Source organism: Pleurodeles waltl, chromosome 3_2, assembly GCF_031143425.1.
Source record: "Pleurodeles waltl isolate 20211129_DDA chromosome 3_2, aPleWal1.hap1.20221129, whole genome shotgun sequence".
In the NCBI taxonomy this organism is placed as follows: domain Eukaryota; kingdom Metazoa; phylum Chordata; class Amphibia; order Caudata; family Salamandridae; genus Pleurodeles; species Pleurodeles waltl.
The window spans coordinates 40,059,942-40,086,559 of record NC_090441.1 but is presented as its reverse complement, the minus strand read 5'-3'; the positions used below and the strand labels follow the sequence as shown (position 1 = coordinate 40,086,559).

At 44.5% G+C, this 26,618-nt stretch overlaps 1 protein-coding gene across 2 annotated transcripts in view; it reads left to right on the top strand.

The window, feature by feature from the left end:
• The window catches only part of ZZEF1 (zinc finger ZZ-type and EF-hand domain containing 1), a 1,404,152-nt gene that overhangs the window by 404,507 nt on the left and 973,027 nt on the right, over nt 1-26,618 (top strand). For both annotated transcript variants that reach the window (XM_069226690.1, XM_069226689.1), the window contains exons 20-21: nt 24,990-25,111; nt 26,356-26,478. In XM_069226690.1, the coding sequence (XP_069082791.1) occupies nt 24,990-25,111; nt 26,356-26,478 (245 nt within the window). The remainder of the gene's footprint in view (nt 1-24,989; nt 25,112-26,355; nt 26,479-26,618) is intronic.

The window sequence follows — 26,618 nt, the reverse complement described above, 5'->3', positions numbered from 1 at the left end:
TCCTTTCAACCGCGGCCCTCTTAGGGCTTTGCTCTTCAGGCCCACTGCAGACTCCATCACACCCCTTTGAGAATGCCCGACTGGTGATGGAACGGACACCTTTCAGTTACTGCCCATGTTACCATGTGAAGTATTCCTGCACCGACCTACACCTTGTCTGCAACCTGTGTTTGTCGCCCGAGCACTGAGAAGGGGATTGCAACGCCTGTAAATCTTTCTGCTCGAAGAAGCCTGTTCAGTACCGTCGAGTGCATTGCCTGAAAATGTCACGCAGAACCATGAACAACACTCCAGATATCTTTGGTGAAGAACACACTGAATAACAACAACTCCCCCCTCAACTGTCAGCTGCGGAGGAAGAGGCATTTTCGGTCGAGTGGATTTCCGACCAACCTGGAAATGGAGAACTTGACACCAGCTCAACAAGCTGTGAGTATCATCTCTCCCAGCCCCATATAATGCCCAGATCCCCCCAAGAGACACTTGGTTCCTCTGGAACCACAGTCAGAGGGCGCTGGTCCACCACTCCCTTTCAACCATGGTTGGCACCGTGCAACTGGTTTGGACACCTCACCCTCCAGCTCAGCACTGAAAACTCCCATCAAAGCTGAAACATTCAGCGTCGGGTATTTCGGGCCCAGAAGGTCGTCGGTGCCTACCCGATCATCGGTGCCGAGCCGACCATCAACGTCCACCCCCTCAACGCCCAGTGGAGCTCTCGATGCCAAAACCAGCTTCGGAGCTGAGCTCTTTGAAGCAGACTGCCAAGTCTGTAAGATCCTGCATACACTTCAGGAACTGCTGAAAGTGAGGCAAAAACAGGTTCATATTTAGCCACAGGCTGGAAGCATTCTTGCCAATGCCACCACTCCTAGGCCTCCTCCACCACCAAAAAGGCGGCTGACTTTTGAAGAGGCTTTGGGCATGCCAGTTGCTCCTAAGCAGAGGAGATAGGTGGACAAGGCAACCAGCCCTTTACCCCTTCTGCCTGCCTCACCACCTCCACCACCACATCCACCTCTTCCACCACTAGTTTCACATTCTCCCCCACATAATGGACAAGAGCCATTAGACATATCACCATAGGGGTCTTCTCAGTCAGACAGTGCTGGATATGGTGGGACACAGGACACATTTGCGACACCACCACAAGATGACCCTTGGTATGCATATGATAATGATCCTTCTGCAGATACAGATACAGATCTCTACTCTGCATGCCCTTTTTCTCCTGATGATGCCACCTCTTACCACGAGGTTACATCCAGAGCTGCTGCTTTCCACAGTGTGGAACTTCACAAAGAGCCTCTAGAGGAAGACTTCCTATTTGAAACACTTTCCAGCAGCCCTAGGTCTACACAATATCTACCTATGTTAAAAGACATTTTATGACATAAGGTAGATATCTTCAATGACCCTATTTTGGGTAGGGTCATAACACCCAGAGCGAAATACAATCCCTCACCATCAGACCCTACGTACATTAGGGGCTAGTTTTCCGTTGTTACCACCACTGCCCACAAACGTGCCAACTCGCAGGCAAGTGGGAATATCCTGCCTCCTGACCAGGAGAGTAAAAGGACTGATGCTGCAGGGAAGAAAGTTGCAGCTCAGGCTGCCAGTCATTGGTGCATTGCCAACTCTCAGGGCCTTCTGGCATGCTATGACCGCACCCACTGGGATGAGATGGTGGATCTTCTTCAGTATCTCCCAGACAAGCACAAAAAAACGAAGCCATGAAATGGTTGCAGAGGGGAAGTTAATCTCCAACACCTCTATATGGTGTGCACTAGATGCTGCTGACCCCACAACTAGGATGATTAACACCAGCATTTTACTTAGGCCCCATGCTTGGCTTAGAATCTCTGGTTTTAAACCAGAGATACAACAGAATGTACTAAATATGCCCTATAATAAGGAGCATGTCTTTGGGCCTCAGGTAGACGCTGCATTAGAAAAAATCAAAAATGTTGCGGAGAAGGCAAAAGCAATGGGGGCTCTTCAGACCCCTGCTCCCTCGTAGCACCTTTCTTTGCCCCAGTTATCATGGAAGATCAAAAAACACTTCCTCAGATGCCTCCACTTCCTATCGGAGACAGCAAGGCCAAAGTACATCCCTGAGAGGCTGCTATCGTGGTTGCTGTAAACGCAACAATAGTGAAAGAAGAGGTAAGGGTGCCTCCCCACGTGGAGCACCACCCTCCACTAAACAATTACTTCCCTCTCCTGCCCCCATCTGATTACATAACACCTGTCGGGAGTTGACCACAGGATTTTCTACCCACATGGCAAGATTGCCTCAGACCAGTGAGTGTTATTCAACATAGTTTTCGTCTGTAGCTCACTACCACCCTTTCCAACGTACCGGCTGGCACTTGCCGGTTATCACTAGATCATCAAACATTGCTTAAACAAGAAGTTCAACCTCTTCTTCTCAAAGGAGCTACAGAACCCATCCCTCTCAGGGATGATACTCTCTATGCTTCCTAATCCCTAAAAAGATGGGTCTATGACCAATCCTCGATCTCAGACCACTAAATGAGCACATCCTATATGAGCACTTTCACATGGTCACCTTGCAAGATGGGATTCCACTTCTTCAACAGGGCGACTTTATGGCTACACTAGACTTAAAGGACGCGTACTTTCACATACCAATTCATCCAGCTCATCTGAGATATCTCAGGTTTGTGGTGGGTGGCAACGTTATCAAATCAAATCCCTTCCTTTTGGGGTAACTACTGCACTTTGAGTATTCACCAAGTATCTAGTGGACACGTTTCCATATTTGGACAATTGGCTTATCAAAACCAACACACACCAACAGTATCAACAACACACTCAGATTGCAATAGATCTGCTACACCGTTTCGGATTCACCGTAAATACTGCCCAAGTCTCACCTACATCCTCTGCAGGTTCAACCTTATCTACTGGCTTTCCGAAACACACAAATAGGATTAGCTTATCCCAGTTCTGCAAGAGTACAGGATTTTCAAACACTATTAGCTCAATTTCAGACAAATCAACAACTCAGTGGGGACAGTCATGTGCCTCTTTCGGTTAATGGCCTCCTGCATTGCCATAGTACCCCATGCCCGATAACCCATGCACCCATTACAGGAGTGTTTAGCTCGACAGTGGTCTCCATCACAGGGTTAGTTGAGAATCTAGTGTTGCTAGACCACCAAACTCATCACTCAATGCAATGGTGGAATACCAACAACCTGTTGAAAGGGCGTTTTTATTTTTTGACCCTGTTCCCCAACTCACTGTCACGACTGACGCATCACTCATGGCATGGGATGCACATCTGAAGGATCTCACAATGCAGGATATATGGGACAGCAAACATCAGGGTCTCCATATCAACTATCTAGAGCTTCAAGCTGTTCACTGAGCCTCAAAAACACTTCTACCTCACCTTATTCCCAAGGTTGGCCTCGCCCGGACAGACGACATGACAGCCATATACTCTCAACAAAAGCAGTGGAGGACACGATCTCCATAATTATCCCATCTATCACAGACCATTTGGCACTACATCGCAACATTCACCTGCTGACAGAATATCTCCCATGTATGGACAACGACTTTGCAGACCTTCTAAGCAGGATGCAGCAACAAGTCCATGAATGGGAACTCCACCCACTAGTCCTCCTCCCATACTGCGACAGATGGGGGGTTCCCTCAGATCGGCCTTTTTCAACTGCAGACAATGCAAAATGCCCAGACTTTACCTCAAGGGTCCCACACCCACTACCCAAGGGCAACACACTATGGATGAGTTGGTCAGGGATATTTGGCTATGCTTTTCCTCCTATCCCTCTGCTTCCATTTCTGGTTCGGAAGCTCAGTCAAACATTTCCTACAATGATCCTAGTAACTCCCACCTGGGCTCACCAACCCTGCTTCACAGCACTACTAGATCTCTCATCTTCCACATTAGAAGCTCCGCAACAGGCCGGGACTTCTCACCCACAACCATGGAGAAATCAGGCACCCTAATCCCAAAGCTCACAACTTAGCGATTGGGAAGGGGCGCTAGAGAGCCAGACGCAAGATGGCTGCGCTGTAGTGCAACTATGCGGACTTGGAAACATCTGAGAACTCATCCGCAATACAGATGCAAGGGCTGGTACTTGGAATGGTGAGGAGTGTTTGAGGCAATGGCACATTTGGTCTTACAGAGGCACCACAGCCCCAGCATCTTAGACCTCACTACTGCATGGTGATCAAACATGGCAGCGGCACCCGGCCATGAGAATATCGGTCCCAGTGTGTGATGGCAGTGATATGATCCTGGGTGCTGTGTGGTTTGTGTGTCCCATCCGGTGGACACCTCGTGAGGCGTGGGAGCAAAGGAATCCTGCCCTTGGATGCGGCCGGCACATGGGCTGAGGCCTGTGCGGAGTTCTGAGTGCTGTTAAGAAGACCCTGCAAGGTGCGTGATACCCCCTGTTTAGACTGCATGTGTGGTGTGAAAAGTGGAGAACGCAGTAGCGATGTGCCTCCATTGGCCCCAAGACTGTTTACCACCCATCCGGATGGGCCCCAGTGGGCTGCAGGACTTATAAGCAGAAGCTCGTACGAGCGGACAGAGTGGGCCTTGCCTGCTCAGCAGCCTATTAATCACGATAAGCAAGCGTGGAGCACTCATTGTCCTGGCGCCGTAGCACCTTTGATCAGCCCTGTGGTGCAGATGCAGGGGAGGAGCCTGCCTGGTCATCTTCTGTTGTGCTGCGGATTCTCTTCTATAAGGAGTGACCTGCCTACTCTCGGACCCTACAGTGCCCATTATCCAGCAAGTGGCTGACAACGGGGGGTACACAATGAACGTTGGCCATTGCGAATACGAGCTCCCTATAGTGCCTGCAAGAATTTTGATGGGAGACGGCCAGCGTCCCATTGCTATGCCCTAGGAGTCCAGATGTCCTCAGTGTAGCCCCCCAATGTACTACGTGATTTGTGCTATGATTTGTTGGAGGAAAAACTGATTTGCCAAGATGCTGTGTGGCCTTTTGAGTGCTTGAAAGTCAAATACTGCATGTGCGCAGCGGAGACCAGACATGATCGTACTTGCAGCCTACCTGCCTATGGACTGTGTGCCAACACTGCCTACTGAGATACGATCCTTTCCCGCTGTACTGCCCTTTTCATTGCAAATTCTTGCTCGCCTAGATCGCGCCACTACCTTCTTACCATGAGGAAGACGGACAAACAACAGTCACGCCTCCGCTTTGAATCTAAGGGGGTCAGCAGACCTCCATGGGAGGGGCTATCCGACTCCGAGCTTGAGGGGCAGCCTCAAGGGGCACGGCACTGGAAACCACGCTGGAGGCTATGCAGCAAAGCTTGCAGTCAATAGATAGCACAATAGACACTCTAAACCTGTGAATGGATCACATGGCAACTAAACTTGACAAACAAGTGGCACGCCTAACTGAGGCAGAGAAACATATCTCCACAACTAAAGTTACACTACCGAATTCAAGGGAAGCCTGCCTCAGTATGGAGAAAGGTGATGGCAATTATTCATGCCAAAAATGAAGACCTGGAGGCAAGATCTCAGGAATAACATCCAAATTTTTGGCATTCCGGAGACCATAATGGGGAGGATGAAGCTCTACATTGAACAGCTGCTCCGAGATGTCTGTGGTGCTGATCAGTTTTCCAATATGCTTATAGTGGAGGGTGTCCATATATCCCTGGCACCCCCCTCCCAAACCCTATAAGAGCGAAGTTATTGAATTATTGTGACCAAGGCAAGGTCTTCAGGCTATCTAGAGAGAAAAGAACAATCCAACAATAAGAAAATGAGATCGCGTTTTTTCCCGATTTTACCACAGCAGTTCAAGCTGCACAATGTGAATTTTAATCAGTCAAGAAGAAATTACAGCAGGCTGGAGTGGGGTATGCCATGCTGTACCGGACCAGATCATGTGTTGATCTGCAGGATGGCTAGAAAATATTCTCCACCCTGCGGGCAGCACTGGACTTGTTGAAAAAGGAGAGTCTTGACGCAAATCCGCATCAGCTACACCTCCTTGACTGTTATTGGGGCATAATGTTGCATGACTTTGGTGTGGGTCGGTACTATAGGGTTGACTTTCATTGCCTACTGATGAAATATATTTATTGTTTGAGCCACTGTTCTGCACAGTTTCCTTATACAATCTCAGGGCATGTTAGATGGTTCCCAGTCTCCTCCATCCACCTGGAGGTTTTTTGGATCTCTACCTTCCCCCTAGCGGGAACACCCCATGTGCCTAGGTTGGCACTTTGTATTTTTTCCATTCTGTGAAGTACTGTTTGGTTGTTGACATTTGAGCGCTTGCATCTGTGGGGATGTGCCTTTCGCAATTTGGGATGCTGAATTGGGATGGGAGTGGGTTGTTTGATTTGATTGTATTTGCCCGCATAAAATGTACAGTTGGTGCTGTGCAGGGAACTGTTCCACATAATCCTAGCACACATGAGTTGACAGACTGGAACTATGGGTAGTAGCTCTGGCCCCACTCACTTTTTTATTGTGAAAAGCTCTGGGTTTAAATAGCCCATAAAAGACTCGAGGGGTGTTGGCTTACCTTGGTCGTCACCATGTGCATATGTTGCCTTTCTTCAGTAAACATGTTTGTCGAAGCATGCAGCCAGTGTGGCGGGTGCAAGATGGGCAGGTTATCGCATGGTCTCCTCTTATTCGATAAATGCCGGGGGGGTGGTCATTATTCTTATCAGGAAGGGAGTGCCATTTGAGCCTTTACACTCTGAGACGACTGATGACCAAGGTCGATATGCTATTGTTCAAGGTAAATGGTGTGGTTCTATGGTCACTATGATCAACACTTATGGCCCCAGTGTAGATGACCCTGCCTGCTTCACACTGATTCAGTGACGACTACGCACTCTGCCCTCTATTCCCTCGCTCTAGAGATGGGATTTCAATCTGTACCTGGAGCCAGCTCTAGATAAATCAGTCACTGGATGTGGGCAGGGTAAACTTCAAGCCTGTATCATGAGAGATGGGATGACAGAGTACAGGGCCATTGATGTGTGGTGCTTGCGATATCAAGGGGTGAGGGAGGGTACATTCACCTCCTTGGTCCATGGTTCATGGTCTTGTGCTGCCTATTGGCTGGTTACGAGAGAGGTACTAGCCTGGGTTGGGGATATCTGCAACCCCCCCAGAACGCTGTCCGACCACACACTTGTACGCATGCCCCTGAATATCCCTACACAGTTCTTCTGGCGCCTACATCCTACAGATGTCCACAAGGTTATTGTAGAGTTTTTTCTCATTAATAAAGAGAACTATTGAGAACACGGGTATCATATGGGAAGCCTTTAAAGCCACCATTAGAGGGTTCTGTGTATGGGCACTGGCAGGAATCGTGAGGGACATCTGGGTCCATTTGCAGAAGACAGAAGCCAAGCTTCAAAATCTGGAGTGGGAATATGCACTACACATTAGGCATGCCATTTTAGTGGCTATTCGAGAGCAGGTAACTGCCTATAACAATACAGCGGACCAAAAGATGCATCATCTGTAATGCAGGCATGTTGCTTGTGTATACAGCCCAGGTGTGCCTTGGCTACCAAGCTAGCTCAAGAGCCCCTCAGACCCTACTCATAATGTAAATATTAAGCAACCTGACGACGTGCCCTGCTTTGACTCGTCGTCTATACTGGCTGTATTCTTGGACTTCTATACCACACTGTACGGCCACTGAGAGCCGGCATCGGCTGCTGAGACAGCCAGCCAATGTATGACATTGTCCTGGTCTGGCTTTTTGAGGGGCAGAGTGAATATTTCAACTAGTCCTTCACAAAAGATGAAATCAAGGAAGCCATCTGTGACCTACCAAATGGCAAGGTTCTGGGACTGGATGGTATAACAGGGGAGTTTTATAAAGAATATGCAGACCTCCATGCCCCTCAAATACTGAGAATGTTCAAGGAGGTCTTCATGGCACAGCGGTTGCCCCCCACTCTCTTAGAAGTGCTAATTGTACCGTTATTGAAACCTGATAAACCACCTGAGCATTGTGAATCATATCACCCTCTCTCCCTCATTAATATTGACACAAATATTTTAGCTAAATTGCTAGCAACCAGGCTGCTTACGCTACTCTCCAACATGGTACTGCTGGACCAGGCTGGGTTTAAGCCACCCGTTCCACTAACCAGAATCTCTGCACTGTCTTCGCCTAATTACACTATCTAGACCCCTTCCATGAAAGCTGCGGCGATCCTACTGGACACCGCGAAGGTGTTTGATTCTATCGTTTGGACATATTTATGTACTACTTTGCAGAGGACTGGGATCCCTCCCCCCCTATCTTTATCAGATGGATATGGCTGCTCTATGGATCCAGGGGCCAGGGTGCAAGTAAGTGGCCTCAGTTCGGATCTCATTAGGGTGTTCAGGGGAACATGGCAGGGTTGTCACCTGTTGGTGGTCCTCTTTCTTCTAGCGTTAGAGTCTTTGCCCTCTATGATCAGACAACGGCATGCTGACGCAGCCTCAAGATTCTGATTTCGCCTGTTGGCGATCTCATTGTATTCTGACGACATGGCGTTATGTGTCTGGGATTCGGAGGCACACCTGGCTCCCCTTATCCGTGAGTATCTGCGCTTTCAGCAACGGTCTGGGGGAAATCATATCTGCTACACCTTACCACTGGTACTATTGGTGGCAGTACGTTCTGGTTGGCTGTGGCGGGGACCCAGCCAGGCAGAACCTACCACTCGTGTCAGGGGTGGGTGATTACACTCACTGTGCTCATCCTTGGGTAGCTTGGCACTGCAAAGTCAGGCTTATCACAGAGGCAATGTGTAAAACATTGTCACAGCTCTCACACTCAATAAATACACTGAGCATCACAAGAGACTTCACATGTGTGATAGGTAAACAGTTTGTATTCAATACACACATTAACACAACATAAAAATCATAAACTTCTGGGCATAAATCACACTTGGTAATATTACTAGCAGTACTATGCCCAACTGCCTTAAGATGACACCTGTAGCATGTACACTTGGGAGAAATCCTATGTTAATGCAACTCCCCCCCCCCCCCCCCCAATCTCCCAATCTCCTCAAGAGCCCTTATGCGGTGCAAACCATTGTCAGAACTAGGCTCACCCTGGCAATTAATATAATGCAATACCACACACAGTTATAGGATTCATCCCAGATCACAACGATGTAAAGAAAATGTGCACACAGATAATGACAACACTTTTAGCAGCACCATGGGCCAAGACCGCAAGGGTGGAACCAATGTCAAACGTAGTATCCAGTTGGTAAGAAATCAGCCGGTTGATGTAATCACTTGTAGGCAGTTTTCATAAGGCACTCCTAGACGCACACATTCACTCAGCACTGCTATGCGGTATTATGGGTAACGGGCAGGTTCTGTATGGAGCACACTTGCACCGTGATGCAGAGCAGCTGACATCCGACAGGTCAGTTGATAGCACAATGCAGAATCTGTGGCTCAAACCCCCCTCTACCCTCTGTCTCATCCGACTACAGCACACCCATGGATTAGAAAGAGACCCCCTCTCCCCTCTTCGATTAGGCCGCTCTCGGCCAGAGTCACACTTAGTTGAGGTCCCAGGGAAGAAAATGGGGGGTACGTGGCAGGACTGATTATGACACAATTGAAACACAAAAGGGGGTTGTCCACCACTCACGAAGTTCACCCACAGGATGTGGAGCAGAAGCAACTGAGGGCAATAGTTTATTCAATTAAAGGATTCCGTAACGTGCCTTCTGGCAGCATCTCAGTTCTGTGAAGTACCGGGGGCAATCGATGAAGAGGGAAATGTAGCAGGGGAGCCTCTTGGAAGGGCGAGGCGACCTGTCAGGTGCATGTTGATCAGAGTCGCACCAAGGCAATCCGGGTACAACATCTGGTGCATGATGATCCAAGTCGCACCAGATAATTCCACCTTCACACACAAAGATGAGTTGCAAATTGGGTGCCTCCCTAACGATGTAGTACAACGCCCAGTGTGCGTTGATACAAGTCACACTAGACTGTTCCGGTCACACACCATAAAGAGTTATAAATTCTGTGCCTCCCTGGAAATGAGACACAACGTCTGGTGCGCGTTGGTACGGGTCGCACCAGACAGTTAGATCACTTACGATGAAGGTTTACCAATCCCGAGTCGCACCAGACAGTTTTATTCACATACAGTCAAAAAGATGCAAATTCAGTACCTCCCCTGAAGTGAGGCACAACGCCTAGTGTGCATTGATATAGGCCGCACCAGAGAGTTCCGGTCCCACACACAGGCACAAGTTCAGTAATGCCGCATGAGGTAGAATGAGGCACTACTGCGGTTACTCCCCAACATCCGAGGTTCGCAACCTGTGAATCGGAAACCACAAGCAGTGAACATGCAGTCGGCATGACACACAAGAGATACGGCACAAACGACGAATCGGTTCACGTGGGGTCCTGCAACCGCTAAATCGCTCGCCACCAACAAGACGCTAATGTGGGCTAAGGCCACAAGATGCAGGGGCCACAGTCTTTGATGCGTGCAATTCATTTGGTAACCGAGCAGGCGATGTGGGCACTTATGAGGGTACTGCTCTCCAAGTGTCACAAACAGACGGTGTGGGTCCCTTGCGGCAGGTCTTTGATGTCCCTGAGACCTCCACAAGATAACAGGGGACAACCCAACAAGTCCTTGTAGAGCACAGTTCAGGGTACCACACAGCAGCAGGCGGTCTGCCCAGACCAGCCACGATTCGGGAAGGTTGCGTAGTCCCTTCCAAGGGCAGTGCACAACAGATTCCTCTAGCAGTGTGCATCACGCAGACCAGGTTCTCCGGTCCCTTGTCTCTGCAAGTGTATCTCTACCCTGCTGCAGTATGCGACCAGTAGTTATACTGCAGTATGCCTTTGGAGATGGAGGTGGTTCAAAAGTTCTCTCTTTGAACTACAGATATCTCCCCTAGATTTCCATCCTGTTTGCCATGGGGCTGTGGAATGCAGACTTTCTAGTGGGGCAATGGTCTGGCTTCCAGAGTCCAAGGGGGTCATTCTGACCCTGGCGGCCGGTGACCGCCAGGGTCACCGACCACGAGAGCACCGCCAACAGGCTGGCGGTGCTCCCTCGAGCATTCTGACCGCGGCGGTTCAGCCGTGGTCAGAAACGGAAAGTCGGCGGTCTCCCGCCGACTTTCCGCTGCTCGGGGGAATCCTCCATGGTGGTGGAGCACGCTCCGCCGCCATGGGGATTCTGACACCCCCTACCGCCATCCTGTTCCTGGCGGGTCTCCCGCCAGGAACAGGATGGCGGTAGGGGGTGCCGCGGGGCCCCTGGGGGCCCCTGCAGTGCCCATGCCAATGGCATGGGCACTGCAGGGGCCCCCGTAAGAGGGCCCCGCAAAGTATTTCAGTGTCTGCAAAGCAGACACTGAAATACGCGACGGGTGCAACTGCACCCGTCGCACCTTCCCACTACGCCGGCTCCATTCGGAGCCGGCGTCCTCGTGGGAAGGTAGATTTGCCCTGGGCTGGCGGGCGGCCTTTTGGCGGCCGCCCGCCAGCCCAGGGCAAATCTCAAAATACCCTCAGCGGTCTTGTGACCGCGGAGCGGTATTTTGTCGGGGGAACATTGGCGGGCGGCCTCCGCCGCCCGCCAATGTTAGAATCACCCCCCAAGTGTCCAAACCTCTTCCTCCAATCTATCCAACCAGGCCCTCAAATGGCAGAGGTCTGTCATTCCAGTTGCATGCCTAGTGTTTATAGCTGTTGCTGGGGAAAGCACAGAGGTGCTCCCCCAACCTTGGTCCAATTAATTTTAATGTATCAAAACACGAAATAGGGCTCTCTATACGTATCAGTATCATATCTAAATCTCCGCTATATACTACAGCTGCAATATCCTTTTACCTCTGCAGCAATGGTCATATCCATAAACACGCTAGCTATACGTGGAGCCCCACATGACATGCCCGACATACACTCCGCGAACACGAGTTAAATGTATCACCCCATCTCAAAGGGCAAAAAGTTCAATCATGAGCAAAAAACGGTCACGCTTATATTATGGTAAAAGTCAATAATATCTAAAACAACCCCGTACACCACATTATTAGTACACTTGCGGTTTAGTCATGGAAGGACTCAAACGGGTTATTCCACCACGGGTTCCACCTGCATCTTAATGGAATCTTAATGTCATTCTTACACGCCTTATGGGTCCTCCATTTGAACCATTACATACATGCCCCTTCAGTTCCTTTTTTGGAAAGTGGCATTTTAAGTCGCTATCACTTCACTTAGACGTGTTATTGAGCTCCAGGCTTTAACCTTGGAAGAACCCTTCTTCCAACTACACGGAGACAGTGTGGTTTTACACACAAATTCTAAATTTCTCCCTCCAGTTGTCTCCCATTTTCACCTAAGTCAATCAATCGAGATACCACTTCTTTTCCCCACACCCAGATTCAGTTGCCTAGAGTGCTCTATATACCTTAGATGTTAAGAGCCTTTATGGCCTACATTGGTAGAACAAAAACCTTCATGAAATCTAAACAACTTTTTGTTGCTTTTTCACCTCCCCATACAGGGAACCCTATATCCAAATCAGGCATGGCCAGATGGATTCAAACATGTTGTGCTAAAGCCAAAAGACCTTTACCTACACCTCCTAGAGCACACACTACTAGGAAGAAAGGAGCATTTATGGCTTTCCTAGGAAACATTCCAATAGCTGACATGTGAAGGCAGCTACATGGTCCACACCACACACCTTCACCAAACATTATTGTATGGATGTTTTAGCACACCAACAACCCAACGTAGGTCAGTTGGTGCTATGCACACTTTTTCAAACAACTGCAACACCCACATGTTAGCCAGTGCCTCTGAGTGGGACTGCTTTACAGTCTATGGAAAGCCACAAATGCCTCAAAAGGAATGTGTTACTTACCGTGTAAGCATCTGTTTGTGGCATGTAGTGCTGTAGATTCACATGCGCCCACTCTCCTCCCCGGACACCTGTGGCCGCTGCAGTTTTTCTTACATTATAGTTACAAGAACATCTCATTACTTACACTTACAAACTCCATTCTTAACTTCTTGTGGGAAAACAACCTAACAATGGCTTCGATGCCCATGCACACTATCAGCGAGAGGAAGAGTAACTCAACCTCGTGACTCGAAAGACTTCTTTGAAAAAAAAAAACGTGTACACATCCGGACCCAATGCTAGAGGGCAGGAGTATGTAAAGTATGTCACTACATGCAACAAACAGATGCTTACAGGGTTAGTAACATATTCCTTCTCCTCCTTCCTGGCACACCGCACCAATTTGAAAATACAGAACCCTTTGTATAATGCTCTTGCAAGTTACCTGTGATGTGCAAAGGGTTTCATCTTCTTAATGAAATGAAAGTCTTGTGGAACCTGAGGGAGACATCTGGCATTGCATACACTTCTACCAGTCCAATGATTATCTCAAACTTTGCATAAATGTATAATTTGTCGACAGCATCCCATGTATCAGATTATGGCTCCTCATCATAAATTCTTGGATGTTGAGCATGGAAACAGAACCAGGACTCCTCAATAACAACATACATCTCCTCCTGTCCCTAGCTGCGCAAAACATCTTGGCTTACACCTATTAACCACAAATGTTACATTTCATATTCAACTTCATTCAAATAACCACTCAACTTCTACACTGAAAAAGCATCAGACCCTGGTTTCAACTTTTCCTCTTACATCAGTTAAAGTCCCATCTCTTGAAATCACCTTCAGAAATACGCTTTGAACCCTTGTTCCGTCAACCCCAGCTCCCCCACATTCTACCTCTGCTAAATTATCCATGAGGAAGTTATGTCGAAATCATCATCCTGTCCAGCAAAGCTATGCATTATCACTGATGAGTACAACACCAGGAATCAATATCTTGAACTACTTTTTTTTCTGTGGCCCATAACTTTGGAACGTTTCGCTTGGAAATGAGAGGATTTGCATCTTATAGTTTCTGTGGTTCTTGCTTCCAACTCTGGGTTGTTTGCTTAAATATATTTAATACATTTTGGAAGCAGAAGTGGCCTACCTATCTGCCCCGGTCATTTGGCTGCCTTTTGAGAACACAGTACCGATATGACATTGAATAGACTTCCAATGGGCAGGAGAAGTTGTTAAAGCGTAGGTTACACAAGTCTGTCTTCATGGTTCCTTTGAGAACAGAAGGGGTGGAGGTTTGGTAGCAATCCAGGTCATGAAGAAGTGGAGCATCCAGCAGAGAATGACTGATGACATTGGTAATGCCATCTGGCTGTGGAAGGGTGGACGCCCATATGGTTTGCCAGTCCTTTTCATGCAGCAACTTGTTCACTTTTTGAGCCCTCAGGTAGGACTTTGCATTGCCAGATATTGAGAGAAGACTTTTCCACCCACACTCAAAAGCAAGCAATGTCAGTGAAGGATGCAACAGGAGTGTTAGGAGAGTGAAGTTGCCACTACACACAAGTGACAAAGCCAGTATCCCAGATGAATCGCACAAGGTGGCCGTAGTAATAGTATCTTTATAATTTAGTTGATAAAAACAACAATAATAGACACATTGTATTCAGTATATAAAATCATATAAAATAAATTGCTGTTCAAAGTCCAGACAAACATATGTGTCTATGGTTATAGTTGTGAGACTAAAGTGTGATATGCAAATTTCTCACCACTTCTAATGCTAAGGCACTGAGAGGACAGAATATTAACAACCAACCATTCATTAGAAACTCACTGATATACTGAATCAAATTAATACTATGGAATATGACAGTGCTAGGATCAAATTCTCAAACTGGACTACAAAATTAAGGGGTGAACAACTGCCATATTTTTATTTTCATAATATTTTAACAGACTAGCCCAAATGAATTTGCGCAAATTTAAAATACTTGTCCTGCTAAAAGTGGCAGTGCATTGACTAAAAGTGCTTACGTATATAATAGTGTGACCAATACTTAAATGGACCTAAAATATATAGCATGAGATAATCAGCATAAATACCTGCCATAATTTTGCTGTTATATCAATACTACAGCTTGCCCAGGCAAATATTTTTGCAGAACGGAGAGTAGCTGTCCTACGATAAAGTGCACATGCTTAAATTAGAAATTGCTTGCGCATGTAAAAGCAAACATTTAGTTTCGTATTTAATTGAGGATTGGCTGGGTCGAGGCTTCTTATAATGGCCCCTGTATACGTTCTAATACAAGATGCCTTAAAGCCTTTTTTTAGCAGCATAACCCGGGGCATGTACAAATAGGGACATATGCAAATCAGATGTATAAAGTCATCTTGCTTATAACCTCAGAGTCCATGTGAGACATTGCCTCTGTATCGCCATGATGGTTGATCTGCCAATGTTGGAAGATGACTAAACCAAATAGACATCAGTTTTATTTTCAAATATGCTGGGAAAGTCAGGGACAGATACTCTGCAGGTTTCGAGCTTTTTTAAATATTCGAGCACCATCCATGCGTGCGAACGGCTGCTGAATGTGTTTTTATCCGCCAACAGAGAATGTTGTCTTGCAGCTTTGTTTAATAATTTCCTAAATGAAAAAAAAGGCAATTGCATGTCCCATAAGTCTGTTGCATTTGTATCCTGTTGAACCTTTTTCAGATATTGACTATATGTCAACTTAAGGTCATCAACAAACGTCGAGCATACTGCACTGCTTAATCAAGATTATTCTTTATTTTGGTTGATTTTGTAGCAGCTTTTTATATATGCATACATTCTCCCCAGATTTTCATTGATCAAACCAAATTGCAATCGTACCTTTGCAGGTGATGCATTTTGAGGAAGCTGAAACACAACCTTGTAAGCGAGTGCCTGTAATTTATTCAGTAAGTCAGCATCTTTTCCTTGTAGAGCGATACTTGCATGGGACAGTGCAGGCAGCATTTCTGCTGTCATTACGGTTAGCAGTGGTTTGAACAAACGGTCTGTCCAGCCTATTTGCTAATGTGCGGAAGGCCATAATCAAATCTTGAGCCTTTTTTAGCAGATGCTGTTTCTGTCCCTGAAAATTAAATCTGCTGTCAATGTAAATGCCCAACTATTTATAGGATTTAACCTCCTCCAATTGGAGCCCATCCAACCAGAGAGCCAGCCTTCCGAGCCATTGACAAGATGTTTGTTTTTGTCTTGTTTATTTCCAGTGTTTTTTTTTTTGTTTTGTTTTTTACAAAGCTCCTTAACTTGTTATACGATCTTTACAGTCCCACCTTTGTTAGGCCCATCAACACAACATCATCTGCATAGGTGAGGTGCATCAGTTGGAGGGAACTCAGGCATGGGCGATGGGAGTTAACTTCGTCCAATTTGGGGATTAGATCTGCCATAAATGAATTGAAGAGGTGAGGAGCTAAAACACACCTGTCTTAAACCCTTGTTGTTAGAATCTTCCTGGAAATACGTGTGCTCTCACCTAATTATACACGGACCCAGGTACCAGTATAGAGTTGCTTTATTCCTTGCACTACTCTATCTGGAAGATTCCACAGTCACAGCTTTCTACATAGGATGCACCGGTCAACACGGTCAAATGCTGCTCTTAAGTCAACAAAACATAAATTCAGTTCCTGATGTTTCCTTTTACATTCATCTGCTATTAATGAGAAAGGTAATAGATTAGTATTTGTACCAAGGCCTTCCTGAAAGCCGGTCTAATTCAGTGGAATGAGGCGATTCATTTCTGACCACTCTAGGCAATCTTCTAGGAGGAGTGATGCATAGAATTTTCCTTCTGCATCTATTAAAGCAATAAGCCTGTAACTGCTGGGGTTCGTACATTCTCCTCCTTTAAATACTTGGTTGATGATAGACCCGCACCATCTAGCAGGAATGTTGCGGGCCAGCCCCTCTTCTTTAAACATGGCCGACAGTGGGCGGGCCAAGTACTCTGGATCGCATTTAAAGATAGCCTGCAGAATGCCACTGGGACCGTGGGCACCATCTCTTCTACCTCTAGATATTACTGTTCTGATTCTTTCTTGAAAGTGCGAAGAGTATGTTTGCTGCTGCTCTTTTCCTCTGAAATCTGCCCTTTCCCTAGGGCTACTCCCACCCTCTTCCTGGTTTATTTTTGCTGAAACATCGTCTACTAAAGGTGCGACCAGCACAAGGCTGCCCTTAAACATCTGCATCAAGTAGTCCACCCAGTCAAACTCTTGCACATTGGTGTTGTTTACAAATCAACCTGACCTATTCAAACCATTCACAATCTTCCAGAATGATCTTGGCATTTTAGAAGTATAAATAACTTTTGTCCAGAAGGCTTCTTTTGTTGCATTCCTATCCACCCCTATCTGTCTCTTGTAATCTTTCTTCAGCTTCTTTACTTTATCCCACTCTGTGTGATCGGCATCTGACGTTTTTCAGTTTCCAGTTTCCTAGCAGCCCTTTTTAGTTCCTTTTTCAGTATTCGGGGTTTTTACTGAGATTTTTGTTTTCTTAGTACTGGTAGCTCGCTTAGATCTTCTATTCGAGCTACCATCAATAATCAACCAAGAACAACATTTCGCCCAAACCACTGTTGAGTTATTTGCCATGTTCTTACTTTCCTGCAGTAATTGCTTTTCCATCTCGTGTTGGCATGGTAAAGACGCGGATGAACATTTCAGGTGTTTTTAGATTTACAGAAGTCATAGTTCCAGGATCTCCTTGGGCTATTGCCGTTTGTAAAAGGACTTATGTGACTTAGTCTAAGTGTTATCCATTGTTGGCAGTGATCACTGGCTGTTGTAAAATTTATTGAATAATTCACTACTTGAGGAAAAAAGTAAGAGAAATGATTGCATAACGTAACCCACTAGCGGTAGTTCTTCTGTTGCCCATGTCTCCTGTAGTGTTATCAATCAATCAATCAACCAATCAGTTTCTGTAAAGCGCAAGTGCTCACCCATGAGGGTCTCAGGACTGCTATGATGTCAAACTGTTCCCATTAGGGAGGGGATTTGCCCTCCTGCCACAATGGTTTGGCCCCTGCGAAGTTGCATGAGAGAATGTGTACACCCAATTTTTCCTTCCCACTACCTCCACTTATGCTATGTTTAGGTCAGTCATTCTTCGGCACGTTTAAGGTGGTCCAACTCCAATCTTTTACTCCTATATTTCTATTGTGCGGGGTCAGGCAATGCTGTTCAGCACTTTGGCTTCTCCCTTGTGCGCTTCTCGGGACTGAGTAAGCCTGGGATGGTTCAGTTTTGATGGCCGTGTCGGCGATGCTCCTAACAGGAAAGGAAGATGGTAATGTGGTTGTTCTTTTTTTTTTTTTTGTAAAGTGATGCCCCATTCTTCTAACCTTAACTTAAGACTCAGAATCTGAAGAGCAATATCCTCTGTTCTCCATGATAAGGTTTGTTCCGAGTTCTTAGAGTCTTCTCTGGGAATAAAATCCACTTATAAAAAGGCTGCAGAGTTTGTATGTTGTAGTTCACGTATATCAGCAGAAAGTTTAAGAATGTTGCTCCAGTTAAGAATATGATATGGGCCACGTGAGTCATATTCGGGAGTGAATAGTAATTGAGATGGTGTTAAATCCCTCTCGTCCGTGGTCTTTACATCTTGGCGGATGCTGCATATTCCTGATTGGTCTGCCTCGGGAGATTTTACAAGATTTCTTCTTTCTGGTGATTGCTTGGGATTACAAGGGATTAATTTGATCGTTAAACTGCGGGGTTCCGTGACGGTTTGTGCTTGATCATTTTGCCTGTCTGCCAGCAAGAAGGATCTCGTATTGCTCCAGCTGTGTTAGTGTTTAGGCAGACTGGATTTGTGTCCATATGCAGTGGATCAATATATTCGTCAGCCAGAGGATGATTTAAAGATGCTGTCTTGGGCTCTAGGGTGCCACCGCTACGTTTGTTGATGGAGGAGAGGCTTGATGTTGGAGTCCGGTTGCTCATTCCGCTGTTTCTCCTGATGACTGAAGTGAAATTAGTAATACATTTGTTTGGGAGCTTTAAAGGGGACTTTGATAAAGTAGCTCATGTTTTACCTCGCCATCCGTTTGGGCGAGGGGACCAATTTCCTCACTTCCTACATCTGTTTGTGTGCTACTATGAAAAGCCGCACCTAGAGTTACTATACCGGTTGCATTTGTGGATTGGCATGGATTTTGTGTTGAAGGGAGAGTAGGCAATGCATTGTTTGTTATTGCTTTTTTATTTACCATTCCGTTCCTAGTCTTACTTACGCCTAAGGATTCCCTACCCGAGTGTGGACTGATGGTTAGTTGCTTGTACTCACTTCCATGACTTACTTCATGAGTGAACTTTTCGCATTATCTCTTTGCGTTGTCCTTAGTTGTTCGTCTTGTACTTCTACTGTTTCTCCAGCTCCTCTTTTTATATTAAACATTGGGTAAAGACTACGAGTTGCCTTTACTTTAGCCACTGTATTTTTATTTCTTACTTTCCTTATTTGCTTCTTTTGTCTCTTTGTTAATTTGCCAGTACCAAGTTCTCTCCCAGATGGCAGTTCTGAGTTGGTTTCCTGGGCTGCCATAATAAGCTCCGGCATTGTTGTTAGATTTTGGGGCACTTATTCAGTGGGGATTAACACCTCGGGCAGGACTTGGCGTCATGCTAAACACGCCTGACTGACTAGGCATTTGATCCCCTTGGGATGGCTCGTTATTAGGTGCTTCATTTGTGGTGATTACTCTCAGGTCATACAAACTATGCTTATTAGAAAGTTCCTTTCCCTTTCTGTTTTTTTTTTTACAGTTATAAAATCAGCAATCACTGTAGGCAACATGCTTAGTTTATCAATAATAGGACCACATGCACAGTTTGGTAATAACGTTGAGTGAATTGCTTATGCTCTGGTAATTAAATCCACACATTTTTCGAGTTTAACATTTATGCCTGAGATTTGTGAAGCCTTCAATTCTATCTGAATGTCAAGTTTGTCTGATTGCATATTTAACACTGCAGCCGAAGCTTCTAATGTTTTTAGCTGCGTAATATAAAGATCTTTTGTGCCTACCATCCCTGGCTTGGTGTGCAACTGCGCCGTTGTCATTGTTGTGATATTTGAGGCTGTCTCTATTCGTGCCGTGGGTGGCGATAGTATGGATTCTGATGGCAGAAGTGCATTTGCTTATATACTACATTTGGTGATTTTAATTGTAACGTTTTCTCCAAATGTTTTTTGAGGTCAAGCAATTCCTGTAAATATTTTACTACATTTACATTATTTTGACTGCCTTCATGTACTGGCAAGTTGACTGTGAATGGTTGAGCAGTATTTGCTGATTGGGCCTCCAAGTTGTTTTCCGATGAAGTTTATTCATCCACTCAGTTAATAATTTTCACTTCCATGGCCTCAATTAAATCTGCATTGCCTGATAGTGGGATTGATCTGAGCAGGGAATTATCCTGGTTCTGAGCTACCAGGAGGCGGCTTTCCGACTCCTGACGAAAAACTGAACTTGTGCTGAGTCTGGGTGTCGAATACGTTTTAGTTACCCCATCGGTCTTAAATCCATAGCCGTGACTTGAGCTATGCCGCTGCCCTGAAGAGGAGGCACAAATGTGTCATTCCTGGAGCCACTTAGTCCATTAGGGGAGCTATCCTTTATGAATTTATGCTCTAAGGACCAATCTACAAAATGTTTCTGTGCCTGTGTTGTTATTACATATGAGGCCAAGGGCACTGTTCTTGAAGAGCCATTCTGGACCTCCCCTATCGAAAGTCCTTTGTCTATCACATGTCCTCTTTGTTAAGCGGTGTCACCATGACTTTGATGCTCTAGTACATGCATCCTCAGACTTTTGCGGGGTTCGTTTTTCAGGAGTCAGTGGGTTAGGAAGACCACTGGCATTGTGTGTATTGCTTCTTCAGGATTTAAAAAAATAAACTTTGCACTGGGATTCGGATTCCCAAAGAAGGTTTGCAGGCGGGAAATTAAAGGACTAGGTTGAACTCGCCCTGCCTCATCAGCTAACCCTTCCATTGCCTCAGCATTATCTGTTTAAATACTTTTGGGTTTATGGAAGATTTCCTGTGATTTGCCTTTTTCTGGCCTGGTTGTTGCCGTATCTTTCCAGATCTCATTTTCGTGGGTGCCTACTACAGTTTTACTGTTACTCTGGCTTTGCCTCTACATTGTGTATTAACAGTAAGTGGAAATTCTATGATCTTCTCTAATCTATCTGCAGTAGCAACTGCCTCTTCCTCCTCTGCCTCCTCTAATGTCTAACGTGGAAAGTGTAGGTGGCAGTGGCTAGGGCAGCAGGGAAGCTGGGCAGCAACTGGCAATAAGCGCTGGCCGGGTTGCTGCAAAATGCTGCAGTGTTTCAGCATCTTAGGGTGCCGTAGTCAACGCCTCGGCGCTCTGCAGCGTCGACTGACTTCTGCTTCCTCCGACCTCTCTATTTAGGTGGCAGGAAGTTATAAGGCTAACTACCTATGGGTACTTTCCTGACTTCACCCCACAGCTAGAGGGAAGGAAACATGGAATTGAGAGTGAAGACATACAACCACTTACAATACATTCACAACAGAAGTACAAAGTACATGCTACATAAGCATCCTCTGGAACAGAGAGCACAAATGAAGATCTTGAAAAACATACAAACTGGTTGAAGCCAAAGGTTATGAGACCTTGCTCCCCATAGGAGCCCTTATCTTTTGGAACACCTAATCACTGCACATTAAAACTCCAAAAAGTGACAAGGATTTGAATTATCATGGGAGTTCTGATGGGTTCACATCCTTCTCCCCCTTGATGAGATCATCCAGATCCTGACTTAGCAGACTTCTGGTAGCCAAACCGGCATCGTTGAAAAGAAGGTTCTGATAGAAGTCACTCTAACGAGAAAAAATCGTTAACTATAATTTAAGGCAGTTTAGTAAATGGAAACTGTTATAATTCCAAGGACCTTTAGAGCTTCGCTCCGAAGAGGCAATACCATTGAGATTCTGATACACTGTGTTGGACTTTGATGTAAGCCGATAATACTGGATATTCTCTGTGGGAATTCAACAGTTGGATAGCTGCAAAGAGGTCTGAAGTGACACCTTATTGCAGGATAGACACCATGGTCTTATCTCAAGAGGATAGGATAATACCTCGTAAAAAATGTTCTAGATAGATGCTGCTTAGCTGATAACTTGTAGCGCAATAGATGAAACACCATTCACCGAGGGCTGTGGTGGCGTAAAAAAGACCACACATTTTAGGAGACATTAACAAAAAATGTCTTACCGCACTGTGTATCGCCATCACAAATGACACTGTTGAGGAATCCTCCAAGCGATATTTTTCATTTTCTCCTGTTCCACTTTCTCCTTATCCTCACACGCTGTTTAAATTCACAATTGGTGGTTCCATAGATTAGGGATTGAATATGCCTACAATGATTTGACCCCATATTGTTATACATATTCTTTTACAACTGTTACCCATGTTGCTGGGAATACAAGTTGGTACACTCCCAATTCCAGTATCTTTAAATTTCCTGATGTACTGTCAATGAAAATTACTAATCCCAAAATACTTGCTTTTGAATATGGTAATCTTGCTTGCATTCGTAGGCTTCTCACTCTTCAGTATGCTTGAATTGTGGGGTTGTCTCCTGTCTGCTTTAAAAAAATCAAATTAAAAAAAAATTGAATTTACAGTGGAATTCTGCTTTGTGGAATTGTTTTCAGTTAGAGCAAAATAATCTTAAAAGTACAGTGTGTCTTTTTTACTCACACCATGGCTGTATGCTTTAAAGGTTCCAGTTTTCATTGAAAAAATGTTCCAGACCACATCAGAGGGTATGGACGTTTTCTGTTATTTCTAGATATGGGTCACTTACCTATACTAAAGAATTACTATGACAGTTGAATTAATGAGTTGATTTACTGTTAATGAGAAGCTTTTTTATGGCACTGTTTTGATGGTCCTCATCAGAGTATAACCTATTGTCATGCATAGCTCTCATAGAGAGCAATTAGTGAGGATAAATGGATTCTAAATCCGGTAGCTCACTACTATGAAGTAGCAACGGCGGATAGCAGAACTTGTTAACCAATGTTGCTACGTCATAAGGGAATTCCAGGCTGCTCCGGTTGTGCTCTCCGAGTGCCTGGCAGAGCATCACTGTAAACCAAGGATTACAGTTTTTGGACGAGAGGGGAGGGAAGAGACTTCACAGTAAGTGGTTGTGGGGGTGGGTGGCAGGGAGGCCTTTTTAAAAAAAAACTTTTTAATTTGGGACTGAGAAAGGATGCCATCCTATGTATCGCTCCCTCATTACTCTTCACCGGCTAATTTGTTTCTCAGGTTGGATTCAGACCTACTGTATGTTACATGATTTTATGTTTCTGTTTGAACTGCTTGGATTGTTTCTCATGGCATTGCTGCTGGTACGAGGTACTCCCCTCTCATTTGTCCCATGCTAATCATAAGTGATATAGGCAGGCCATTGAATAATCCTGCTTGTAACCTATGTTGAAAAACATGTAACTGTTATTGATTCCCTTTTAGGAATAAAGGTAAGGGCTTTTCCCTTCCATTCCTTTCCAGCTTTCAGACCAGTTGCTGCTGGTGGGATTCGTAGAAGCATATCACTTTCAGAGACTTGTACCCCCCGTTCTGCTCACTTCTTTATCGTCTCTTGCCACATAACCTACCTACTTTGCAGCTCTACACTTCCTCATCCATTACTACTATTCATTGTGCAACACCAAGTTATTATGTCATTTTCATGTTTTAACTGCACTAAAAGGTTGCTATATGCACTGCTCTTTAAGTTGATTCCCCACCCATTGTCTCCTATTCTGATATTGAGACCTCTAATTGAAGAAGCACATGTCCTTTGAAGTAAGCTTTCTGCTTGTACTTGTTTGTGCATTGTGTAACTAATGTCAGGAACCAACTCTATTTGATACCGCCACTCTCCAGTCTTAGAAGTTAAAAAAACATTCTCCCCAAATTCTGACTCTTGGTGTGTAATTCAGACACCTAGAGGTTGTCTTGCAGCAGTCAATAGACCTGTTTTTCATAGCTATAGACAACATAGATCATAGTGTACATATTATTATAAGTAATTCACTGAACTTTTTATTTCCTTTACGATGTTGAATAAATACAGTGACCACAATAATTGTTATACAGTTTACACCCCCTTTCTTTCAGTCACACTAATGTGTTCCCCTTTTCAAATTTAAGCAAATACTTGTGTTAGTTCTGGACTCGAGGAATAAGGTCTATTTCTCCATGCTTATTGTGAATATTCCTGGTGCTCTCATCATCAGGCCTATAGACAGTCATACTCCAGAATTTAAGTTTTGAGCTGCAAGATGTTGTGTTTTCTGGGTAGTAAGTGAGCAGACTTGGTGCAGAGTTTTAATTTTTTCACCTGTTAGAGTCCTTAGAATGAACTGGTGCTGTACAATCGGATGAGTGATTCAGAGCCCAGCTCATGTAAATTTGCTATTGTTAGACGAGTACTTCTTTTGAAGCCTGAGTCATACTTATGATCACACTGCAGGATTTTACATTTACCAAATGCCACTCTGATTAAAATCCATTGAACCAATAATGATGCAAAGTAGTCCCTGAAAACATAGATCTTTCTTTGCATTGAAGTAGAGATACGTAATTTCCCCTAATTATGACTGTTGAGATTTTGACAGTTCTTTCTTACAATATTTATGTTCGTGCTCTCAGTCAACCATTGACCTGTTTTTTGGAGAGAGTGCATTGGAGCATGATACATAATTCAATGTAACAAAAAGTATTTCAACCAGACAGAGAAGTGTTGGTCATGCCTGGACCCTCTTTGATGAGCAAGGTTGGTGTTTTTTCCTACTCAGAAGTAATTCATTGTCAGCATAAGTTAATTTTGATTGCTAAAACTCCTATGCTATTCAACATAACTACTAAATTGAAACCCTTAATTTCCCATTTTTCTTATAACTTGTCATTATAGATGTGGAGCAGTTTCTTTCCAGTACACAAAGCACTTTAGAATACCTCTTGTCCCAGCATAGCGGCAAAGAGATCATTGAAAAATTAAGTAATTCTGTCTTTGCTATGGCAACTCGTCAACTGGTAAGTAAATGTAGATAAGACTGAAGGGATGAACCTTTTGGAATCAGATATATTTATTGAAAAACGTTGTTTTAAATGGAGATTAAAGTTTAAATGGTAACTAGCAAAAAATGATTACAAACACAAAAAAAACTTTGAGCCCTTTCTAATCTCAACACAATCATCATTACACGTGTGTCACAGTTTTGTTTCTGTATTATGTAAGATGCCTGGTATGTAGAGCATTATGATGTTACTTTGTGTCTCCTTTGGAGCATTCTTTTGGTGCATTAATGTTATTTCCCGACAAGAGGCTTTGCAATGTTTTTGTTTTTTCAACAAGCACTTTAATACATGCATTTCACAACCGGTGAGTATTTCTACATATATTCTTTCATGTGTTAATGAGAGCATTCAAGTTCCTTAGGTCCATGTACGAGTAGCTTGTCCAGTCAATGTCTTATTTTTGCTTTTTAGTATTTTTAGTCTGTTATAAATTATGGGCCCCCAAGTACCACATTGGAAAGAAAAAACCTTGTGGACCTACTCCTGCATGGAGCTAGGAAATGTGAGAACTCAGGTGTCTGTGTGAGTACGCATTGGTATCAGCCAGGAAATATGTTACGATTCCTGTGAAATACAAATTTCATCAACATGATGACCGCTCCCAAACCACTCTGCAGCGCTTTGTCAATGTCAGGGCTGCTATGACTATGTGACATAAAGGGTAATGTTATGCAACTAGATTATCTAAATTGTGTGTCAACAAATACAAATTATGTGGCACATTCTCTGTCAGAATTACTTTATTCATTTTACGTTAGAACCAGCATTTTTGGAGAAATCAGCAAATGTTGTGAATAATGTGGTATATGCTGTAAGTCAATGCTTTGTACTAAATGTGGTAGGCACAGTATCACCTAAAGCCACTGACCCTCACCATTGCCTATTACTTTATTGATATTTTATTCAGCACAGATAATCAAGTTAGCTTTGAAGAAAAGCTAACTACCCCAAAATAAACATGTAATATAAAAAATACATAATGTGTACTGTGTGTAATGTTGTCCCAAATTACCATCTCCTGCATCTGGTGACATTCTCAAGCCACCCACTTTCAGACTTGTAGTTTATGATGTCACCAGAACCCATCAAAGGTGCATTTGGACCATTTTACCCAGTTACCCATTAAATATTCTTTGTTTGTGTGTGTGATTATGCCTCAAATGTGTACAGTTGATTTCATTTTTCCCCATTTTTCATAGATGACGTTCATGTTGGATTTCTGCTCTTTAGACATCCCCTATTGTGAAATGTTCAATAAGTTCAGCATGCTGACTGCATTCTTAAAGGATCTCTGCAAGGAATCTGAGGAATTTAATAATAAGGTATCATGTAAAAATTATTTTTCTGTTTCTGCCCAGATGTTTTACTGCTGACTTGGTTGTGCATTGCAGGGCCATATTTGTTTCTTTATATTAAAACAGATCAATTTGAGCAAGCTAATTTAATGTAAAGGTATGAGAGA